Source organism: Mercenaria mercenaria, chromosome 1 (assembly GCF_021730395.1).
Source record: "Mercenaria mercenaria strain notata chromosome 1, MADL_Memer_1, whole genome shotgun sequence".
Classification (NCBI taxonomy): Eukaryota; Metazoa; Mollusca; class Bivalvia; order Venerida; family Veneridae; genus Mercenaria; species Mercenaria mercenaria.
Window position 1 is genome coordinate 50,780,236 of NC_069361.1, and position 20,643 is coordinate 50,800,878.

At 34.9% G+C, this 20,643-nt stretch overlaps 1 protein-coding gene and 1 long non-coding RNA gene across 2 annotated transcripts; both read right to left on the minus strand.

Moving 5' to 3' along the window:
• Positions 1-1,261: 1,261 nt before the first annotated feature.
• Positions 1,262-4,891, minus strand: LOC123545598 (uncharacterized). The gene is made up of 2 exons (XM_045331922.2): positions 4,291-4,891; positions 1,262-2,877 (listed from the first exon to the last, which is right to left on the minus strand). The coding sequence occupies exons 1-2, from the start codon at positions 4,406-4,408 to the stop codon at positions 1,946-1,948; spliced, it is 1,050 nt and encodes a 349-aa protein (XP_045187857.2). The 5' UTR covers positions 4,409-4,891; the 3' UTR covers positions 1,262-1,945.
• Positions 4,892-11,777: 6,886 nt separating this feature from the next.
• Positions 11,778-15,744, minus strand: LOC123538195 (uncharacterized). Its single transcript, XR_006683674.2, has 2 exons — positions 15,529-15,744; positions 11,778-14,677 (listed from the first exon to the last, which is right to left on the minus strand). It is a non-coding gene; the product is annotated as an uncharacterized LOC123538195 (long non-coding RNA).
• Positions 15,745-20,643: the final 4,899 nt, after the last annotated feature.

Here is a 20,643-nt window from a genome sequence, read left to right on the forward strand (position 1 = left end):
CTTCATAGGATGATTGTACATGCAGAGTAGATGACCCCTATCGATTTTGGGGTCACTCCATTAAAGGTCAAGGTCACAGGGGCCTGAACATTGAGAACCATTTCCGGTCAGTAACTTGAGAACCACTTGACCCAGAATGTTGAAACTTAATAGGATGATTGGTCATGCAGAGTAGATGACCCCTAACTATTTTGGGGTCACTCTGTGAAAGGTCAAGGTCACAGGGGCCTGAACATTGAAAACCATTTCCGGTCGGTAACTTGAGAACCACTTGACCTAGAATGATGAAACTTCATAGGATGATTGGTCATGCAGAGTAGATGACCCCTAACGATTTTTGGGTCACTCTGTTAAAGGTCAAGGCCACAGGGGCCTGAACATGGAAAACCATTTCCAGTCAATAACTTGAGAACCTCTCGACCCAGAATGTTGAAACTTCATAGGATGATTGTTCATGCAGAGTAAATGACCCCTATTGTTTTTGGGGTCACTCCGTTAAAGGTCAAGGACAAAGAGGCCTGAACATTGATAACCAGTTCCGATCAATAACTTGAGAACCACTTGACCCAGAATGTTGAAACTTCATAGGATGATTGAACATGCAGAGTAGATGACCCCTATTGATTTTGGGGTCAGTCTATTATAAAGGTCAAGGTCACAGTGGCCTGTTCATGTAAAATTATTTTTTGGAAATAACTTGAGAACCACTTGACCTACAATGTTGAAACTTTATAGGATGATTGGACATGCAGAGTAAATGACCCCTATTTATTTTGAGGTCACTTGATCAAAGGTCAAGGTCACAGGAGCCTGAACAGTGACTTGAGAACCACTAGGCCAAGAGTGTTGAAATTTAGCGGGATGACTGGACATGCCAAGTAGATGATCCCTATTGCAGCCAACCATCAGTGTCTCTTTGACTTTGGCTCCTGACCCCTATTGACTTCTTGCCTATAGGACTTTGCATTGGGGGAGACATGCGCTTTTTTACAAAAGCATTTTCTAGTTATTATATGAAAGCAACGCTAGCTCGTAGAGTACAGCAACTACATGTATTTGTAGTCAATACCTTTCCCAAAACTTGGTCCTGCTACGGTATGCTAATAATCCAAATGTTGTTTTATCGCAAATTGTCGGTGGGGACAAACTGCAGTACATTATCAATCTTAAAAATATATCTTAAAAGTTCCTGCTGTTAAATCTCATATATTAATGCTACTTCTTTTGTCTTGTCGATTCGTTCAGTATCGGTGGTTTGGAAACAGATTTTATTTGGCAATAGGTTTTCTGCAATTTGAACATATGTTATTTAGACTGTTAAACATAACTGACTTTTCATTCACTTAATATCCTTTATCATTTAATAGATGCAGACATGAATTATATTTGAAATATAGAACTAAATTAGACAATACCATTTGCAATGTCTAAAGTAATGAAGTATTTTTTGTATTCATATTGTTTTTATTAATAAAGTACGATTTATCAAGGCCCTTAAAATACCATACATTACATGATTAAAAGAAAACAGTAAACCAAAAACTGGCTCCCAAAAGTATTAAAGACACGGTTTTCTTTCCCTAATATGTCAATAAACATAGTAAATCAGTATGAGCATGCGCTGACAAATTCGAAATAAAAATAATTTCAACACAAATTGGTTTACACTTTTTGTCCCACCCTCAGTTTATAAGTTTCCACTTTCTTGTGGCTACGTATAATATCTTGCTCCCCTCCCTCAAACGTCATCACACTTTTATCAGACATTGAGATCGGTTTGCTTGGTACTGAGATCAGTTGTCAAATGCCAAGAGTGTTTTGAAGGAATGCACTTATTTAAATGAAACCTGGTCAAAACATTGAAAGCATCTAGCTTCAATTCTATATTTTTTTCTCCTTTAAATTATGCAAGAAATGACTGCACCTGCTACAGCGGATGAATGGTTTACTCGCACAACCTTGATTTTTCTAGTTGTTCAAGATTTTGTGGGTGTAATGTATCAAATTTTATGTCTTGATCACTGTACAGTTGTGATTGTGTAACATCATTATAACATAGTTTTATAGCTTTCCTTGAAACTATACCCATCTTCATGGCTTGATAATGATCATTGCAAACATTCTTGGCATTTTCTGTATTATTGTTCACATTACACATACGTGATGTCACTTTCTCATCACAACTGTCAACATGCATTTCCTGCAAGTCAGTTCTGTTACTAAATGAAACTAGAATGCTACACTCTTTTCTTGATGCTACAGCGGTGATATTCCTATCGCTACAACTTTGATCCGACTTGCTTTCTGAGCCGTTTAAAGAAGTTGACAGACCTAAGTCAGCCTTTGCAATGGTCGTTTCCTTTTCTTTTGACACTATGTTTAACTGTTCTCCAATATCAGTATTGGGAATATTGTTATTTGCAATATCATGAAACACGTTATCGATAAGCGTATCTGTCATATCATCTGTGATTTTCTCATGCACACCTCTTAGGAGAGGATCACCAAGCATATGACTGTCTGACACGCATCTATGGTTAAGTTCACCGTATCCGCTGCGATAACTTCTTCTGTTTGATTCATAACTCTTACTTTGAAGAATTTCTTCTCGGAACTCTGTTTGTAAACGTTTCCTTGTATTATTAATAAGAACAGTTTTTCTAAGAAAAGCTTCCGGATCAACCAACTCTTTCAACTTTTTTATTGAGATTATCAAAACTTTCTTTCGTACTTCTTTTCGTTCCTTTGGAGTGTTTAAAAATGGTGAGACTCGTTTCGATGGAATGAAGACATCGTCGAACTTTGTCACCTCCGCTTTTCTTTTGATTCCATTGCTCGCTGCACTATGGCTATTCGACTCTCTATTGTTGCATATGCCTGTGGAAACAAAACAACATGTAAACAATCTTGTTTGACATAGAAGCAAGTAACAAAGGTACAAACGCGACTGATTAACATATAGACACATGACACAAAATATAGGACATATAATATACATCTTGTTTGCTCCTGTAAACAATACCTACTTCTGTAGTGCGATACCGCCTTAGAATAAACACTCAAAAAATGCTGAACTGTTTAACTATGTGCCAAACTAATTTGACAAAAGTTAGTGTGTTTGAGGGAAACTGAACAGCGCTTATATACGTACAACACCCGTAAAACATTAATATCAATTTCGGACGCATCAAGAAAGTCAACCTCTTACCAAGATTCTCTATCTGGAATATTCAAAAGATATTGATAATGTGTTTCAACTTAATACATATGTAAGTTTCGGCTGATTAAAATTCAATTGATTCAACTGCAACATGTGACCTTCATTTGAATATAAAATTGAGTTTGCACAAGTGAGAAATAGGCAGTCGCAATGGTGAAAGATAATTCAACTTTTTTAAGTGAATGCTTTACTGGCTGTAAACCAAACGATGATATGAGCCATGCCATAAGAAAACCAACATAGTGGCTTTGCGACCAGCATGGATCCAGACCAGCCTGCGTATCCGCGTAGTCTGGTCAGGATCCATGCTGTTCGCTTTCAAAGCCTATTGGAATTACAGAAACTGTTAGCGAACAGCATGGATCCTGACCAGACTGCGCGGATGCGCAGGCTGGTCTGGATCCATGCTGGTCCGCAAAGTCACTATTTTGGTTTTCTCATGGCACGGCTCAAAGTTAACATTTAAGTAATATTTAGAAAAAGTAAACAGGAAGAGAATAGGTTACCATGTACTTTGACAATAAATTGGCAAAATTAAATGGCTAATTACAATTATAGTTTAAACCGAAAAATTTATATGATGATGCTTCAGAATTGGTTATGTACAGTGACGGAAGAAAATAAAAAAGAAGTAACCTGAAATGAATATTATCCGTCAATTTTACGGTCAATAAACTGAGACAATAAGATTTTTATAGCTAATATACTGATATAACATTGTATGAAAATACGAAAACTACTTAACGCTACATTGCGCACGTACGACAAGTATAAGAACAGTGCAGCGAACCAGGATGTAAAAAATCCTGTATTTTACGTCAACGTAAGTATGCAAGATTGACATTTATTTTCCTTAGTTAACCTTGAATGTGACTGATACCTCTTAACCCTGTCGTACTTTAAGTAAGAGTGTTAACAACTTACAGTGATAATGTAAAACACAGTCCATGCAAAGTATGTCTTGGTGCATTTAATTAAACGAAATGCATGTTATCTGTTTCAGTATTTACCATTGCACACAGTTGATTATTCATCCTAATTTACAGCTGAAGAAGAAAAAGAAAGCTTACCCATTTTAGGTACATAATGTAAATGTTTCCCTATGTATGCGGCACTTCCGCCGGTTTTCAAATGCTTTGTCACAACTCTCCCCGTTATGCTCCCGTTTGCAGCACCAATAGACTCCATGTTTTGATATTCATTGGTCGCGATGCGACTGGACCCTTACTGGCTTCTGTTTGATACTTGATAATCAGATAATCCAGATTGTGGTTGTTCAGAAGTTGTCAAAATTGTCTAACTTGTCATAAATATTCTTTAATCCTGGTTAATGGTTCTATATGCAAAAACATGTAAACGCCTTTGTAATTATGATTTAATGAGTTCAACAGCAAACGGTTAAACTGTTATAACCCACACAGTCTAAATCTATTTGCTGACGATATAAACGATACTATTAAACAACCACAAGTTCCGCTAATCAATACATAAACTCCTACTTGTTATTATGACAGTACAACCTGTCTTATCACTCCAGCTATCAATCGCGAACTGACGTTTTCTCGCATACGCTAAATAACCAGAAGCATGATACATGTGACGGGAAGAAATTCGTTTACAAGATATCACATAAAGTAAACGCATATCGTAGAAAATATCTAAAGCTGACAGCTTTTTAATATACTCAGTTTATACAAAAAATGAAACACATCGGGCAGTCCGTAGTATTGTATTGGTTATATCTTTGTTAATTATTCAGAGATACAATTGGTTAATTACAAGCTGTTACGTTAACTGTATGTACTATTATAAGTGGTGGCAAATTTACACGTGGGTTCTGCATCATTACTGTTCTCTCCATAAACAAGGCGTTTAATGACCTTGGACGTTTTGTTTCAGTCATGGAATCACACTCCGCGCAACATAGGACTTCTGGATTTAAAGTATTCTGTCTAAACTATTAAGCTAACTATCCATGCTTTAGAATAATGATTAGCCGACCCTAGTTATAAATGATAGTTCGATTGTACTTTAAAAACTTTGTAAATTTTACGAGGATTGTTTTTTATTGGTTTCGTTTTCACAGGCGTAGTTTACTAGTTTTACGGTATTATATTCACACTTCAGTATAAAGAACAATATCTGTTCTAAAACATTATCTGTTCTCAATAAGAAAAGATAAAATATTAGTATTACTCTGTATTTATTCATTGATACATAATACTCACAGTTCTACTTTGTTTTGTAATTGCAATATTTCATATCAATTTGCATTCAGTTTCTCGTGATTTGCAAAGATAATGTAGTTTTTGAATATTCAGAAGCGTGTTACATTTTATCGACGAAGGCCACCTGCTACAGACTTAATTCGCTCGACGTTTATTTGAATTCTGTTTGATTTTAAAGATAAAAAACTAGAGAAGTTATTTTGTAATGGATGCAATGTGTCTTAAATCGTTTCATAATGTTGTGTGTGTTTTGTTGTGTCAATTATTTACACAAATATATAGTTTCATATATGGGGAGGCTGTGATCTTGGAACTCGGTTAAATCTTTTAGATATGTCTTTTTTCATAATTATGAATATTACATAGAATATGTAACAATCTTTCAAACCTACCCTTCTTGTTTGTACATTTGTTCGCAATGATTTGAAACATTGCTGCGGCTTGATTTTATGGGATCGCGCACGGGTAAGGTTCAACTGTAACAAAAGTTTTCAGTGGTATCTTGCGGAACCCAACCCTTAAGCACAATTCCGAACTGTTACTACGAGTGATATAACATTTATACTTCTGTCAAGTAAGTAAGCAGAAAAAGTTCTTATGTATGCCCGATTCGACGCACTCCGTATGATGGAGGGGAGTGGGTGGGGGATGGCGGCCGACACGAGGCGGTATTGGAACATGGCTGGTTCCCCCACATAAATACCTGTCCGTTACAGTAATCCTAAAACATGATTTCTCCGTATACTTACATTTCAGAAGTTAAAAATAAGAGCTACACAATTGTGCTGTTTTCTCCATTGCTGACTATTTAAATGCCCCTGAATGGTTAAGTACTTTTGCATGTTACATGACCCTTCAGTATTGTAAAGGACAGCAAATCAATTAAAGTAAAATAGTCGCCTTTTTTTAATTAAAAACAATAAATGTAATAAGGAAAACTAGATAGTGAATCAAAATAAGTCTCCTACAAGTTCCCAAGCAGATTAAAAATAGCGGAATGAGAAAAAGAGGAAATTATTTGACTATCATATTTCAGCTTATGGGTCTGAAGTTGTGATATTTGGTCAATTTCAATTATTTACCTACTTATATCTATTCTAAAGTCTGCTTCTTCCAATAATAAGCATAATGAGTGCAATCTTTTGTCACCTAATTATGCCATTCTGATCACATCAGTCTTTATGCTACACAAATAGACATTTTATTACTAGTATTTTGAGGGATATTTAACGATTGCTAAAAATGACTGCTTTCGACGCTGAGAGGTAGCTAATAAAGTATTTCGTATAACAAGACATATGAATATATAATATCCATTATTCGTAACAACGGTAAATAATTAATGTACATAAATAGTTCGCAACAGTTATTAAATATATTGCTTTTACTGTTTATAAGTAATAAAGTCTATTATGTAGCGCCATTTCGGTCGCCTGCTGCTGTGTTCCATGACATGAACGATGTATGGTAACGCAAGCGTACGTGTAGAAAGGCAAGTACAACAGCAGTCAAGGATTATCAATTACAATGATCCAAAACTGTGTTACAGACGAAATTGGAGCAGCTCGTATTTCTTTGATAACAATGTGATGTTCTATAGATGTAAGTATGAATGCACACCAGGCTTGGTTCTAGAATATTTTAATGGGTGGCATAAGCTGAGGGTGAAGCCCTCGCTAAAGTGTGTGTTTGTATGTGTGCGTGCGTGTGTTTGGGGTTGGGGGGGGGGGGGGGGGGTAGGTACAGGAAGGGGTATACCCTCCTGTAACTATAAGTGGGTTCTGGGAGCTTCCTTCTGGAAATTTTCAGATAAAGACATGAAATGGTGGCCTCTGGTGCATCTTTTGATCTAAATTCTGAGTACCGAAATATAATTAATGTTAACGCATGAAGAGACTCAGGCATAACGCAAAATGACATGATCTTTCGATCAGCTCTGAAGGTTAGTATGGAAGTGGGTACCCCTCCTGTAAGGGGGTCAGAGGTGTCTCTGTATGGACACTTTAGAAATGTAAATATGACATGATGGCCTCTGGCGCTTTTTTTATTTTGGATTTAAGTTTTTTTGAGTACCCAAATATCATTAATCTTGATGCTCGAAGGGACAGAGGAATGTAACGACCTCACTGGATGTACCATTTTTTGAACCCACAATGCTGTTCAACCTTTGAGGGTAGGTACGGTAGGGATATCACCCTCCTGTAACGGGGGTCAATAATTATTTTATGTAAGCATGCAATGGTGGCCTCAGGTGTAAATTTTTACCTTAACTTTGTTGAGCAAAGGGAACTTCTCTACCGACTTTGGAGCATGCGATAATTAGATAATTTAATATCTTGTCTTCAACCCACTCTGTTTGCAATCTCGCTCGTTCATTCTCAATTCCAGCTGCCCGTCTCCAGAAATCACCTGATCATTAACATATTTCATAGATTTTGACACTCTATAAGGCACTGAGGTCAGTATGCTACGGTTCATGTCAAATGCAGACACAAATGTGTTGAAGGCATATGATCATGACGTCTTGTCTACTAATGGTGTAGGCAACCTTGTTTTGCGAACATATTCAAGTAAGTTCATTCATTGCATGTTTGGTGCTGCATATGTTTGAATAGATACTAAACTAGTATTTTATCTGTTTAAACGTTCTTAGAATTACGTACACTGCCGAAGTCAGTATACATAATTACTGGCAATATCTCTTAACACCTGTTAACAGACATTTCGTGTATTTCAGTTATTTTATTTAAACTAGCTAGACTAAGCATGCTTCCTGTTACTAGAACGTCTTCTAAGTCATCTAAAGAACTGAACAGACTTAAGTAAACTTCTGCGTTAGAAATTTTGGTGGAGTTTAGACTTTGTCGAACTCTGTCACTTCCGCTTTTCTTTTGACTTCTTGTTTCACTGCACTAATGATATCAAGTTCTATTTAGGGAGAAAAAAATAACAATACTGTTTGACGAAGATATAAGACATGAAGATATACAATACAAACATGTTTTATTAAACTATGAAAACAAGAACACAACTTTGAAATAGATGTTATTTTTAAGACATCATGTTTACCATTGAGAAGCAGTTACTTCTATATTTGTACATGTAATTTAAAAAGAAAATAAAGAAAAGTTTTGTTTGTCATCAGCTGTTGATAGAGAAGAAATACGCAGATCATCTTCTGAAATTGATGAAAATCTGTTTGTGGTACAAGCTATTTTCTAAAAATATATAAAAATATGTCGGAGGGATATAGCCGAGAAACTTCTGTCAAATATTAAGGTCAGTTACTGACACATCAAAAGATGTTTTAAACTGATTACAGAATCTGAACCACTTTTTATCTGCTATCGTGCCTCTACTCACGTAATCGAGAAACTGAAAACCTCTGAATATAGAATGAAGGACGCATTTCAGACAGCTTGGCCTTTTATTTGAAATCTTTCTCTGACAATTACGTACGGGGAGAAACAGACAAATTGATTAATAATTTGCTTGACGTGTATAATTATATAGGTGAGACGAGAATTTCAGACAAATAAACCAATCTTAAAAAGTTCCAAAATTCAATCTGCATTTTCCGCATATACATTTGTAAATTAAACATCATTTAGATCATACTGGAATGCTATTATAAAAGTATTTCTTTGCTTTCAATAGTCTTACATTTTAAAATTTATACTGTTTCTGCAGCTAATAGTTTTTAAGGCTAGATGTCTTTGTAACAATTATTTTATGTAAACATAGAACTTAAGAACAAGAGCTTCAAAAACATATATTTTTTTCCATGCCATGCACCAATCCTCATTCAGATTTAACAACCATTTGATTAGAACAACGCGGAAATTAGGAAGCTATCATATTTTCAAACGCATTGTTTATTCAAGCGGATAATAGATTTGGAATGTTATGAATTCTTCAGTACTGCAGCTCTTAAAAAACGTTTCGCTTTCAACATAACATAATACTTGATCTATTCAACTACCAACAGTGTCCAAGACAGTGTCCACGATACTCACAGGGGACGGCAGTTGTGTAGTTAGTAAGTTTTCTAACATAAGAGGACAATTTATTTTTTAAAAGTTTTGATTTGAGTTAAAGCTATCTGCTTGACTGCTCTTATTCATCCTGGGATCCTATCGCATTTTGTTCATGTAATAGGCCATAAACCGTTCACTATTTTTATATAAAAAATGTGTGGCATGTCTTTAATACCTTGACTGCAAATGAGGGAAGCCAGTATGTTTGAATCGTTATTTCTTTAATAATAATAATCGTCAAACTATTTACGTGAAGGTCTTATTTTATTACATTCTGATACTGCACCATAAATAATCACATTTTGAAGTATGAGGCATGTAACCAGAGCAACGAATTGCACACAAAGCAAATTGCATCTGATGCTTTCATCCAATATTTCAAAGTACTGCAAATATACCGAAGAGTGCACATCTTTTCAATACATGAAACACTGATTTAACTGAATGGAATATGAAAACGAGGGCGAATGAGCGTAAATCTATGAAAGAAAGATTCCAGACAAAAAAAGATAAATATCACCGTAAGAAAAAAGGAAAAATGTGTTCAAACTTTTTGTTGAGTTTAATTATAACTTATTGGACTTTCGTCCGTGCTTTTGCTGTCGGGTACAACTTTGAAGAACGTCATTGGCCAGTGCTATACGGTAAATCAACCACAAACTGTTCCGAGATCAAATTATCTCAAATATGTCTAAAAGCACCTTAAGTATTACTGAACGGCTAATCACATCCGCTTTCAAAGTATCTCCCTTAATGATAATAAGGCAGGCCTAATAAGACATGCCTGTTTAATAGATTGCAAAATCTACAAAAATGTCTGCTAAATTCCATTACTTCTAGACAATGAAGTTGCTGCTTTCTGATATAGTTAATTTACTGCCACTCTAAAACTGCTGCATAAAGCACATACCTGTACTAACGCACGTACAAAATTATTGAAAGGTTCAAAAAGTTTTATTTGTCTATTAGTAATTGTATAGCTATATCCTTTAGACAAACATAGCGTTTATGTATGTTTGCGTAATTGCAATTTTAGCACCTTCAGGATTCCAAAAATCAGACAACATCTAACAGGGCTGGACCAAGTCCTTGTCCTAGCGCGATATCATTGCCATGAATACAGAACTGGCCACTCTAGAAACGAACGAAAACGTCCTCCCATGTAGTCAGTTCAAGAATAGTGTAATATTGAACTGGCTTTGAAGTTCATGACTGTTGACCAACAAGCATATACACGAGGCTATGCGTAGATTGTTTACAATTCACTTAGATTTAAATACAGTTGAAACTCGATATCTTGAATTCAAAGGGATCGAGCGTTTTATTTTGAAATAACCGAAATTCGTCTTAAAATGATATTTTGTGTATGTGTTTTCGGGAAAGGACTTGCACATGTCCTCGAGATAGCCGGAATTTTGAGATAAACGAGTTTCTTTTGTGATCTGCCGTTCTATAAGATATTGACGTCAAGAGACTTTTGGCGGTTTGTACTTTTGCCAAGTGTTGTTGGTTTTATCCTCCCTCAATTAAACCATAAAATAGATAAACCTAAGTTAGTATCATTTTGCTTTTTTGCGTTCTGTTCATGCAAAGCATGATCATTTTTAGCATGTTCTTATAGATGTATTTGACTCTCATAATAACACAGTCTTTGAAGTGTCGTAATATGGCAAAAAAATGTCAGTCCGTACGTTGGCGCAGTGTATTTATAAATTTTGGTCCTATGGGATCTTTGAGTATACCTGCATAATATAGTTCCGCTTGAAACGATACTAGGGTTCTTTTTGGATATTGTAACATCCATTACCAATCATGAACAGATCCGATTGCTATTCTAATAGCTTGCATTCTGTGCTTTGTAATTAAGGAATATTTACAAAATTTATTCGATGTTTTATAAGATATTCAATAGACAAATAAATCACAATTTCATTAAAGTATGACACATAATACATATTTTTGTTGAAATACAATGTATGTGCCTTCTAGAGATTTTATAGCAATTTTGTCACAAGAAGACAAAATAAATCATATATTCTGTGAATTCTCGTTATATGATATATGGATCAGTTATTAAATCATTATATCCAATAAAAGTTGTGAGAAGATCCTTTGGAAGTATAGGTCGCAACAAAGCAAAAACAAATAACAGGCTAGGTTTGATCAGTGTGTTCAGAGGAAATGAAGTGCGAAACATCACGCCCCTAGCACCGGCTCAAGTAAGTTCTATTATAGCAGTAAAACTGAATATTCTCTAAGAGCAAGAAGGGACAGAGGATAATTATAACAACACTGAGTCCAAATTTATTATCATGTGTAATGTGATACAAGCAGTTTGGTTACTATCTTATAAGAATCAATGTAGTTTAAGTCGATTTTTATGAGTCTTAAAATCAACATGTATATTGGGGCTGTTACAAAATATATTTGTTTTTTTTATATTTCATAACATGTCATTTATTTTGCTTGCGAATTTTATAAAACAAGGCAGTCTGAAAGACAGCTAAATCCCCCGCCACTGCTATGGATAGTGAAAGGGTAAACCTTTGACCTTAAGCAGTGACCTTGAACTTGAATTGACATGGCTGACTCATGAATTCTGCACAACGTCTTGATGAGGTGATCATTTGACCAAAGTTTCATGAAAATCCTTCAAGGGGTTTAGGAGATACAGAGTGGACACAAAATGGAAGGCTCAAACCTTTGACCCTAAGATGTGACCTTGACCTTGAGCCGGCATCTGCACATCGTTTTGATGAGGTGATCATTTGACCCAAGTTTTATAAAATTCCTTCAAGGGGTTTAGGAGATATAGAGCGGACACAAAATGGAAGGCTAAAACCTTTTACCTTGAGTTGTGACCTTGACCTTGAGCCGGCATTGCCGACTCATGAGTTCTGCACATTGCTTTGATGAGGTGATCATTTGACCTAAGTTTCATATGAATCCTTCAAGGAAATTAGGAAATACAGAGCAGACACAAAATGGAAGGCTCAAACCTTTGACCCTAAGTTGTGACCTTGACCTTGAGCCGGCATGGCTGATTCGTAAGTTATGCACATCACCTTGATGAGGTGATCATTTGACCCAAGTTTGATGAAAATCCTTCAAGGGGTTTAGGAGATATAGAGCGGACACAAAACGGAAGGCTAAAAAAAACAAAGACAAATATCAAACAGGGAATGCCACATACCAAAAACGCAGCCTCCCGAAAACGAAACCCACAGCACGCAGACGCGCACACTACAAACACACACACAAACATACACATACACGCGCACACATACAAAGCCAAGGACAAAACGAACAAACAAAGGAACACAGTGTATCAAACCTTTCACCCTAAGTTGTGACCTTGACCTTGAGCCACCATGGCTGACTTATGAGTTCTCCACATCGTCTTGATGAGGTGATCATTTTGACCCAAATTTTATAAAATTCCTTCAAGGGATTTAGGAGATATAGAGCGGACACAAAATGGAAGACTCAAACCTTTGACCTTGAGTTGTGACCTTGACCTTGAGCCGACAAAGCCGACTCATGAGTTCTGCACATCGTCTTGATGAGGTGATCATTTGACCCAAGTTTCATGAAAAAAGGGGTTTAGGAGATATGGAGCGGACATGAAAGTGTTACGGAAGGACGGACGGAGATTATTCCTATAACCCCCCCCCCCCCCACACACACACACACACTTGTGGCGGGGGATTAACAAAAGAAATACATGTCACAAATATTCTAAAAATGTACTTAAAGGCAAAATGGATCGATATGATGTTATATTAAATGGCACAAAGGGAGAGGCTTGGCTTTTATCAGTCTGATATTCTTGCGTCACATTTGCTATTCTGCTAGCATTCACGTATTTAAAAGCCAATATCTCCTTATCAGGATTGGCGTTATATGTATGATTGCAAAGTATTTCCTGCAAGTGAAGAACGACATTTTAATGCGGTAAATATGGATTTTTTTGGTAAAACTTCTTCAAGAAATTAACTGATATGTAACATTGTTTGTCTGATCATGCTAATTTATAAAGCATTGAGATGGTGAATGCTATGATTTATGTCTATAGCAGACATGAATGTGTTGAAGGAATATGAAAATGGTTTCTGGTCCAGTCCTTGAGTGTAGCAAGTTTTCCAAACATCTTCAAGTTCATTTTTTTTTCACGTTACGTATAAATTGTTTCTTTCTGTTACTGTCAATGGATACCTTGAAACATGGCTTATATTCTTTCCTCAATGGTTTAGTATAAACATTTTTATTTCGAAAATAACATCAAGTCAGACTTTCACAAGTATACATATATAACACAAATACGAATGGAAATAGAACGAAAAAAGCTTATACAGTTCCTCTTCCCCGATGGTTTCAAAGTGTAATTCTTTTTTTTCTACGTCATTGTTGTAGGTCGATAATAGATAGTTCTTTTGCTTCCTTGACACATTTGCCTATCTGTATGACTTCTCAGTCATAACGGCAAACTTATACTACTGTTCTCATTGCATTGCCGTTGTCACTATCTCGACAAACATTTCCGTCATATCAGTTCTATTGCTTAATCAACCTTTACTCTTTTCTCGATGCTAAATCAGAGACGCTCATGTCACTAGAACTTGACTTGACATATCACCTGAAGGAAGTTAACAGACCTAAGTCTGCTGTAGAAATTTCAATTTCATCTGGCACTTGATCTAACTTTTCGCCAATGTCGGAAGACGGAATCATAGCATTAGATTGATCATCAAACACGTTTTGAATAAGTGTGTCTGTCATATCATCTGTGATTTTCTCTTGAAAACAACTAAAGGTGGGATCGTCAAACAAACAGGAGTTGGAAATACAATTGCGGTTAAGTACACCATAACCACTGAAAGCCTTTCCACAATATGTTTCATATGTGTTAGTTCGAAGATTTTCTTCTCGAAATTCCATTTGTAGACGTTTCCTTACGTTATTAACAAGAACTGTTCTTCTAAGAAAGTCTTTCGCTTCATCTAAATGTTTCAGCTTTTTAACTGAGATTAATAAAACTTTCTTTCGTTCATCTTTCCTTTCATTTGGTGTTTCTAAAAATGGTGAAACTCGTTTTGATGGAATAGAAAGATGGGACTCCGTCAATTCTGCTTTTCGTTTGATTCCCACTTTCGTTGCATTAAGGTTTATAGTCTCTGCTTTGTTGAACATGTCTACCATAGAAATAAACATACTTAAAATAGTTACAATATTGTTTGATAAAGAAACAAGCTACTGAATACGTACCTTTTTGAATAATGTATGAATACAAATATACAGCTATGACATTATATTATAGATTTACATCATGCGTGCCGTCAGGAAAAAAGGTTTATTTGTAAATGGAATAAAATACCATATATTGATAACATACTGGTAGGGCAGCAATAAATTGCTTTATCATAATCTGAAATTGTTGATACATTATTGTGTCCTAAAATCAAAGTTAAAAAATGTACTGACATTAGTCTAAAGTACGGTAATCACTGTGTATAGCAGAGCAACTTCTGTGAAACATTTAGGTCAATTGAAATATTGAAAGACAGAGTTAAACTGACTACAAAGTGCAAAAATCACTTTCACCCTGCTACCACGTCTCTCCCCACCTAAATTAGAAAGTGATTAGATCAACTATCAAATATAGAAGCAAAGTCGTTATTGTACTTTCTACAAATTTTGATATTTGAGACAGATTGAAATCATATTCTATATTGACAATATCAGGGAGAAACAGACACATTGATTAATAAATTGTTTGACATGGTTGACGTGGCTATAAATTATTTACAATATAACAGACAAGCGTTACAGACAATTTGTTCCATAAATCATGGTTATAAGCTAAAACTGAATAGTGTGGAAAATCAAATCAAACGATGTTTCATCTTTGCGTTTTGTGCTGTTAAATTATAAATCAATTTAATCATAGGAATTTTTTATGAGCTTTAACGTCAATATTCAGGGAAGTTAAACAACAAATAATAAAAAATAAAAGTACATTGTACTTTGTTTCAAATATACATACCTTACAGATTTAAAGCGGATTCTATTGAAAGAATTGATCCTATGGAAATCACAGGTTCCATCAACAAATGAAAACAAAAATCGTTCACACAGTGTATTTTTTGAAAATGGTTAAGTCATCTGGTTATTTAAATGTTGTGTGAATCATTTGAAAACTTCGAGTAATCTAATCAAAATTACCCTCTTTTTTATTTATATCCTTGTACAGCGCGATAGAAAATCGACTTAAATATAGTAGTATATTACAAGTTTAACCCTATACGGCTATTTATAGTACATGTATTACGTATAATTCATTACTGTATTTACAATGATTGCATAAGCCCCGATAAGTTTACTAATAGTACACTAAATATTTTGATATTTAGATAACAAGACACAAATAAAAACAAAAACAAAGTCGTGCTGAAAAAAATGTTTATACATAAGTGTCGGTCGTACAGTTTTTATTGAGAAATTCAACTTTTAATATCTGAATCAAAGAAGAACTCTTCGCACATTGCAACCATATAACATGCTGGTAAAACCTGTCTTAAGCAGCCAGCCAAGGGAGTGGGAAAAAGTGGTTGCTTACAGCAGGTGGCTGCTTAATGCAGGTAACTTATAGAATAAATGACCATTTTGGAAAATGAGACACTGGCGGCTTAAGACAGGTTGGCTGCTTACTAGAGGTGACCGCGAAAGCAGGTTTTACTGTACTTACATTTTGTACATAAGAATATAAACGTTGCCTTTGTTTCTTAACTTGACCAGGACCAGCGCTTCAAAACTTTCTTAAATAGAATATAAAGTCAATTTATAGACACTTCATGAACCCGTCTACTCTTAAATTAAAGGTATATTAGATTTAAAAACATTGACAATTACTTCCTATAGTTTTATGTGAACATGAAATAAGCAAGTTTATGTGTATTAAAAGTCCAATGTATTATGTTCACTTTATACGTGTGTAGATACGCACAGTATAAATGTGGTAGATTTTTTTTAACAATCAACTGTTACTGCATGACATTTAATTACGAATTTAGTTCTATGTGCAAATTTAATTTATATATATAGTTAAGTTAAATACATTTGATACATATTTAATACATTTAAAGTAAATATCCAAAGATAAAATATGTTAGTGAAAGATGGCTAATGGATAAGTTTAAATCATTAAAGGCATGTCATTATTACATGAATAACATCGTAACTTCCGGTCTTCCGGTCTAATGTAGTATAATTTGAATGTGATAAATATCATATGAGCCCCATCATGAGAAAACAAACATAGTGCATTTGCGACCAGCATGGATCCACGCAGTCTGGTCAGGATCCATGCTGTTCGCCTTCAAAGCCTATTGCAATTAGAGAAACCGTTAGCGAACAGTATGGATCCGCAGGCTGGTCTGCATCCATGCTGGTCGCAAATGTACTATGTTAGTTTTTTCATGACGCGGCTTATGGGATCTCTGCTGCGTGCTGGCTATTGACTAGCCGAGCAAACTTTTTAGACATAAAATTGTGTTTATTCTCAATATTAGATCAATCGCCCTTTGTCTTTTTTTTTAACAAACCGCTCATTCCTGTTAAAAGTAAAACAGATAAGTTTCGTCCATATTTGCTAATCTGATTTCCTCAATTAAAACTAGAACATTAGCCTTCGCGTAAACGGATGTGTTGAAATCAACATTAAAACATACCGAGGTAAAAAACATGATAATACACGTTATATGCAGACAATAAAGCTATAATATTTTCTTGTTTTCTCCGCAAAATACAATTATCCTACCAGTTAATTAATTATGATTGCATGTTGGTTACACAATTGTTTCAACGAGACAATGTGATGGGGAAAGTGATGAGAATTATTTCATCTTTAACCCTTAGCCTGCTGGCGGCAAGTGATTCTGCCTTTGCGACCAGTGCAGACCAAGATCAGCCTGCACATCCGTGCAGTCTGATCATGGTCTGCACTGTTCGCTATTCAATCAGTAATTTTTCAGTGAACACCCCTTTGAATAATAAGTGGTATGGCCCAAATTGAATGATGGACCGGTCCATTTTAGATATTTAGCAGGGTAAGGGTTAAACTGTTTAAGGTAAATCAATAAAATGACAAGCACTATCAGCAAGATATCTCAGATGGTATCTTTACAGTCGTTTTGGCAATCTCATGGTCTTTTTCGATGGCTGCAAAATATGCACCAAGTATTGCTTTGATTTTTCAGGGATGCGTAATGTAATTTCCGTGGGGTTCATAAAAACTTATACATATATACTGTATATATAACCCCAATGGTTCAACTGCAACAAATGGCAAAAAGTGCTAGTTTGATTTAAGAACTGTCGGCATTGTGAATGATAATTGTCAAATTGTCCGTTGAACATTATGTTTATATGAAAAATGGAACAAGGAACAATGGCTGGAAGACAGTTGTAGTGTTTAAAGACTAAATAGAAAAGGCATAGGTTAGCACGTGTATTTATTATACAATGTTCAAAAGTGTTTGAAAAATAAAACAGTAGTAACAGCAATTTACGATGATGACCCCAAGTGGAATAGGTACAGTAACGGAAATAGAAGAATAACTAAGTTCTGTTTAACAAGATACCGTTAGGACAATTGTTGAATTTAGATTTACTCTAAATTGATCGCATCAATACATAATAACCGTCTTTGACGAAAGCTGACAGTAATTATATTTAAAGATGAAAAATAAGTATACTGCTTAACCTTGTCGTATATATCATTAAATTAACAATGAGAGAGCGTTCACACTGACACACATACGGTTCATATAAGGTTTTTGCAGTGCTTTTATTGCATTCTGTGCATGTACTGCACTTTCGTAAATACCAATCTGTTGCCCATTCAACTTATTCGTCAAGTCAAGAGAAAAAAAGAAAAAACTAATAATTTCCTGGTAAATGCTTTTCCAATTGTGTTAGTGCTTTCACCGGTTTTAAATTCTTTGTCGTAGCTCTTCCCATTATGAAGGTTCCATTATAGCAATCCAAAATGTGGAGGCTCCGTGTCTATCCAATTTATTTTATGTAATTAAAGTTGTCATAGATTTTGCTTTGAAATTCTGTACATTTCCCATTTAATGGTTGCGTATACGCAGTTGTCATAGATGATTTACAAGTCATTGTCCTGCCGTCATTTTCAATTTTGATACATCTAGTTCTGTAACTCAAAACCCGCAAAGTCTTAATATATTTGTGTCTTTTCGCTCTGTTAGATAAAGAAATGCATGGTATATGGGCAATTGGAAGTAATTCTTGACCAATTCACATAATGTTATCAAAGCAAATACACCGATGACTTGAAACAGAAAATACTTAACAATTCCATTCCTTTATCTTTTTTATTTTGCAGGTGTATTAAGTGACAAAAAGTGATGCGATAGAATGTAGACTTTCTTAAACCAACTTTTCACTTGAGCTCGCGGCTCTTTGTATGTCTTTTGGGATAATTAAGATTCCACGCGTATCTTCTTGCACATTTTAATTCAGAGTCTTTACACTCTGTTTGCAAGAGGGACAGCAAAAGTAAAAATCATATAATATTATATTATTATAAAATGTATACTTATACACGCTGGAACAACTGTTCTATTTTCGATAGTTTTTTCCTCAGGCTTTAGTATATCCTTTATGCTATTTTATGCTGTTGTATTTGTTAGAACACTTTACATTTAGACTGTTGTTTTTTTCTCAACTATTTTGATTATGTTACGATCAACTTATAGCCTAAACTAATTGGACAGGTTGTCGGTCAATATAGTAAAAACTGTTGCCCGAGGCCCGAAGGATTGGGTGCAAATAAGTTTTACTATTGGCCGGAAAGTCGGAAAGTCGTTCGTTAAGTATTTTGTTGCATAGCATCGGCAAACATGTATTGAATATAGACCGGCCTAGATAGACCTTCTGTGCATGAATATTTTCAGTGAAAATCTATGAATAGATTCGTTTTTCAAGGAATGATAAAAGAAAAACCATTTTCAAGAAATGAATAATCTTGATGTAAATCTTATTAAAATATTCTTTACAACTTATTAACAATAGATGCTTTTTGTTTATTATGTATTAATTTTATACATATTTCGATTAATTAATGTAAAAAAGCAAACACTTCAAAAGGCATCTTTGTTGGAAATAGATATTATTGATATCAAAGGGTCAGGTATTTATATCATTATGACCCGAAGGCTACGAATAAAGAGTTTCGAAAAACCGCAGGGATTTGGTTATCAATAATTGATATAATTTCTATTTAAATGATGGTTTTAAAAGATTACAACAGCAGTTAAAGAGCAGAATATTTACCCTCCTTTTCTATTTCCGCGTATTATAACGACAAGTCATCCATTTTATCAAATTACTTCAATTGTAAAACGCAATATAAAACCGAGCACAGATTATTCTCTTAGTAGATGGTTATCTAGTGTTCATGTCATTCAAATTCTGACTCCGCTGTTTTCTTGTTAAGGTCTCACTGACAAAATAAATGTCATATGCCCACTTTCAAGATTTTAATGGGGGTACCGGTGATCACTATTTAAAGCATGGGCGTACACCAAAGATCTTCAGAAAGGATTCAAAGTCTTTAAAGCAATGAAGGCCAAGTAATTAAAAGTCAGTGATTCTATCATTCAGTCAAGTAGGTCTAGCACAGGCAATTTGAATTTAAGTCTAGGTATATCTATAAATGCAAAGTGAGCACCAAACATGAAACATGAAATTTACGCATGTGGTAAACAGTTTAAACGTGAACAACTGGAAATGGATTTTAAGTTGGTGTGTAAAAAGCGCTGATGAAAATTCCGTTTACGTCCGCCTTTAATATCGGCAAAAATGAAGCATGTTTTGAAATTAATTATTAAATGTAGGGATCCTTTCACAGTGTGATTTGTTTTATATAAATGGTATCCACGAAATAGTTAACAGTACGTCTAGTATTTGATTTGGTATAATAATGAATTAACAGTCAAACCTATCTATAAAGACCACCCTTGGGAGTGCCAAAAATGTGGTCTTTATTGAAATACACTGTAAATGGTAAATTTGGGAATCAAAACACTCGGTGATCTCTGTTCAGAGGTGGTTTTTAACAAAGGTTTGACTGTAA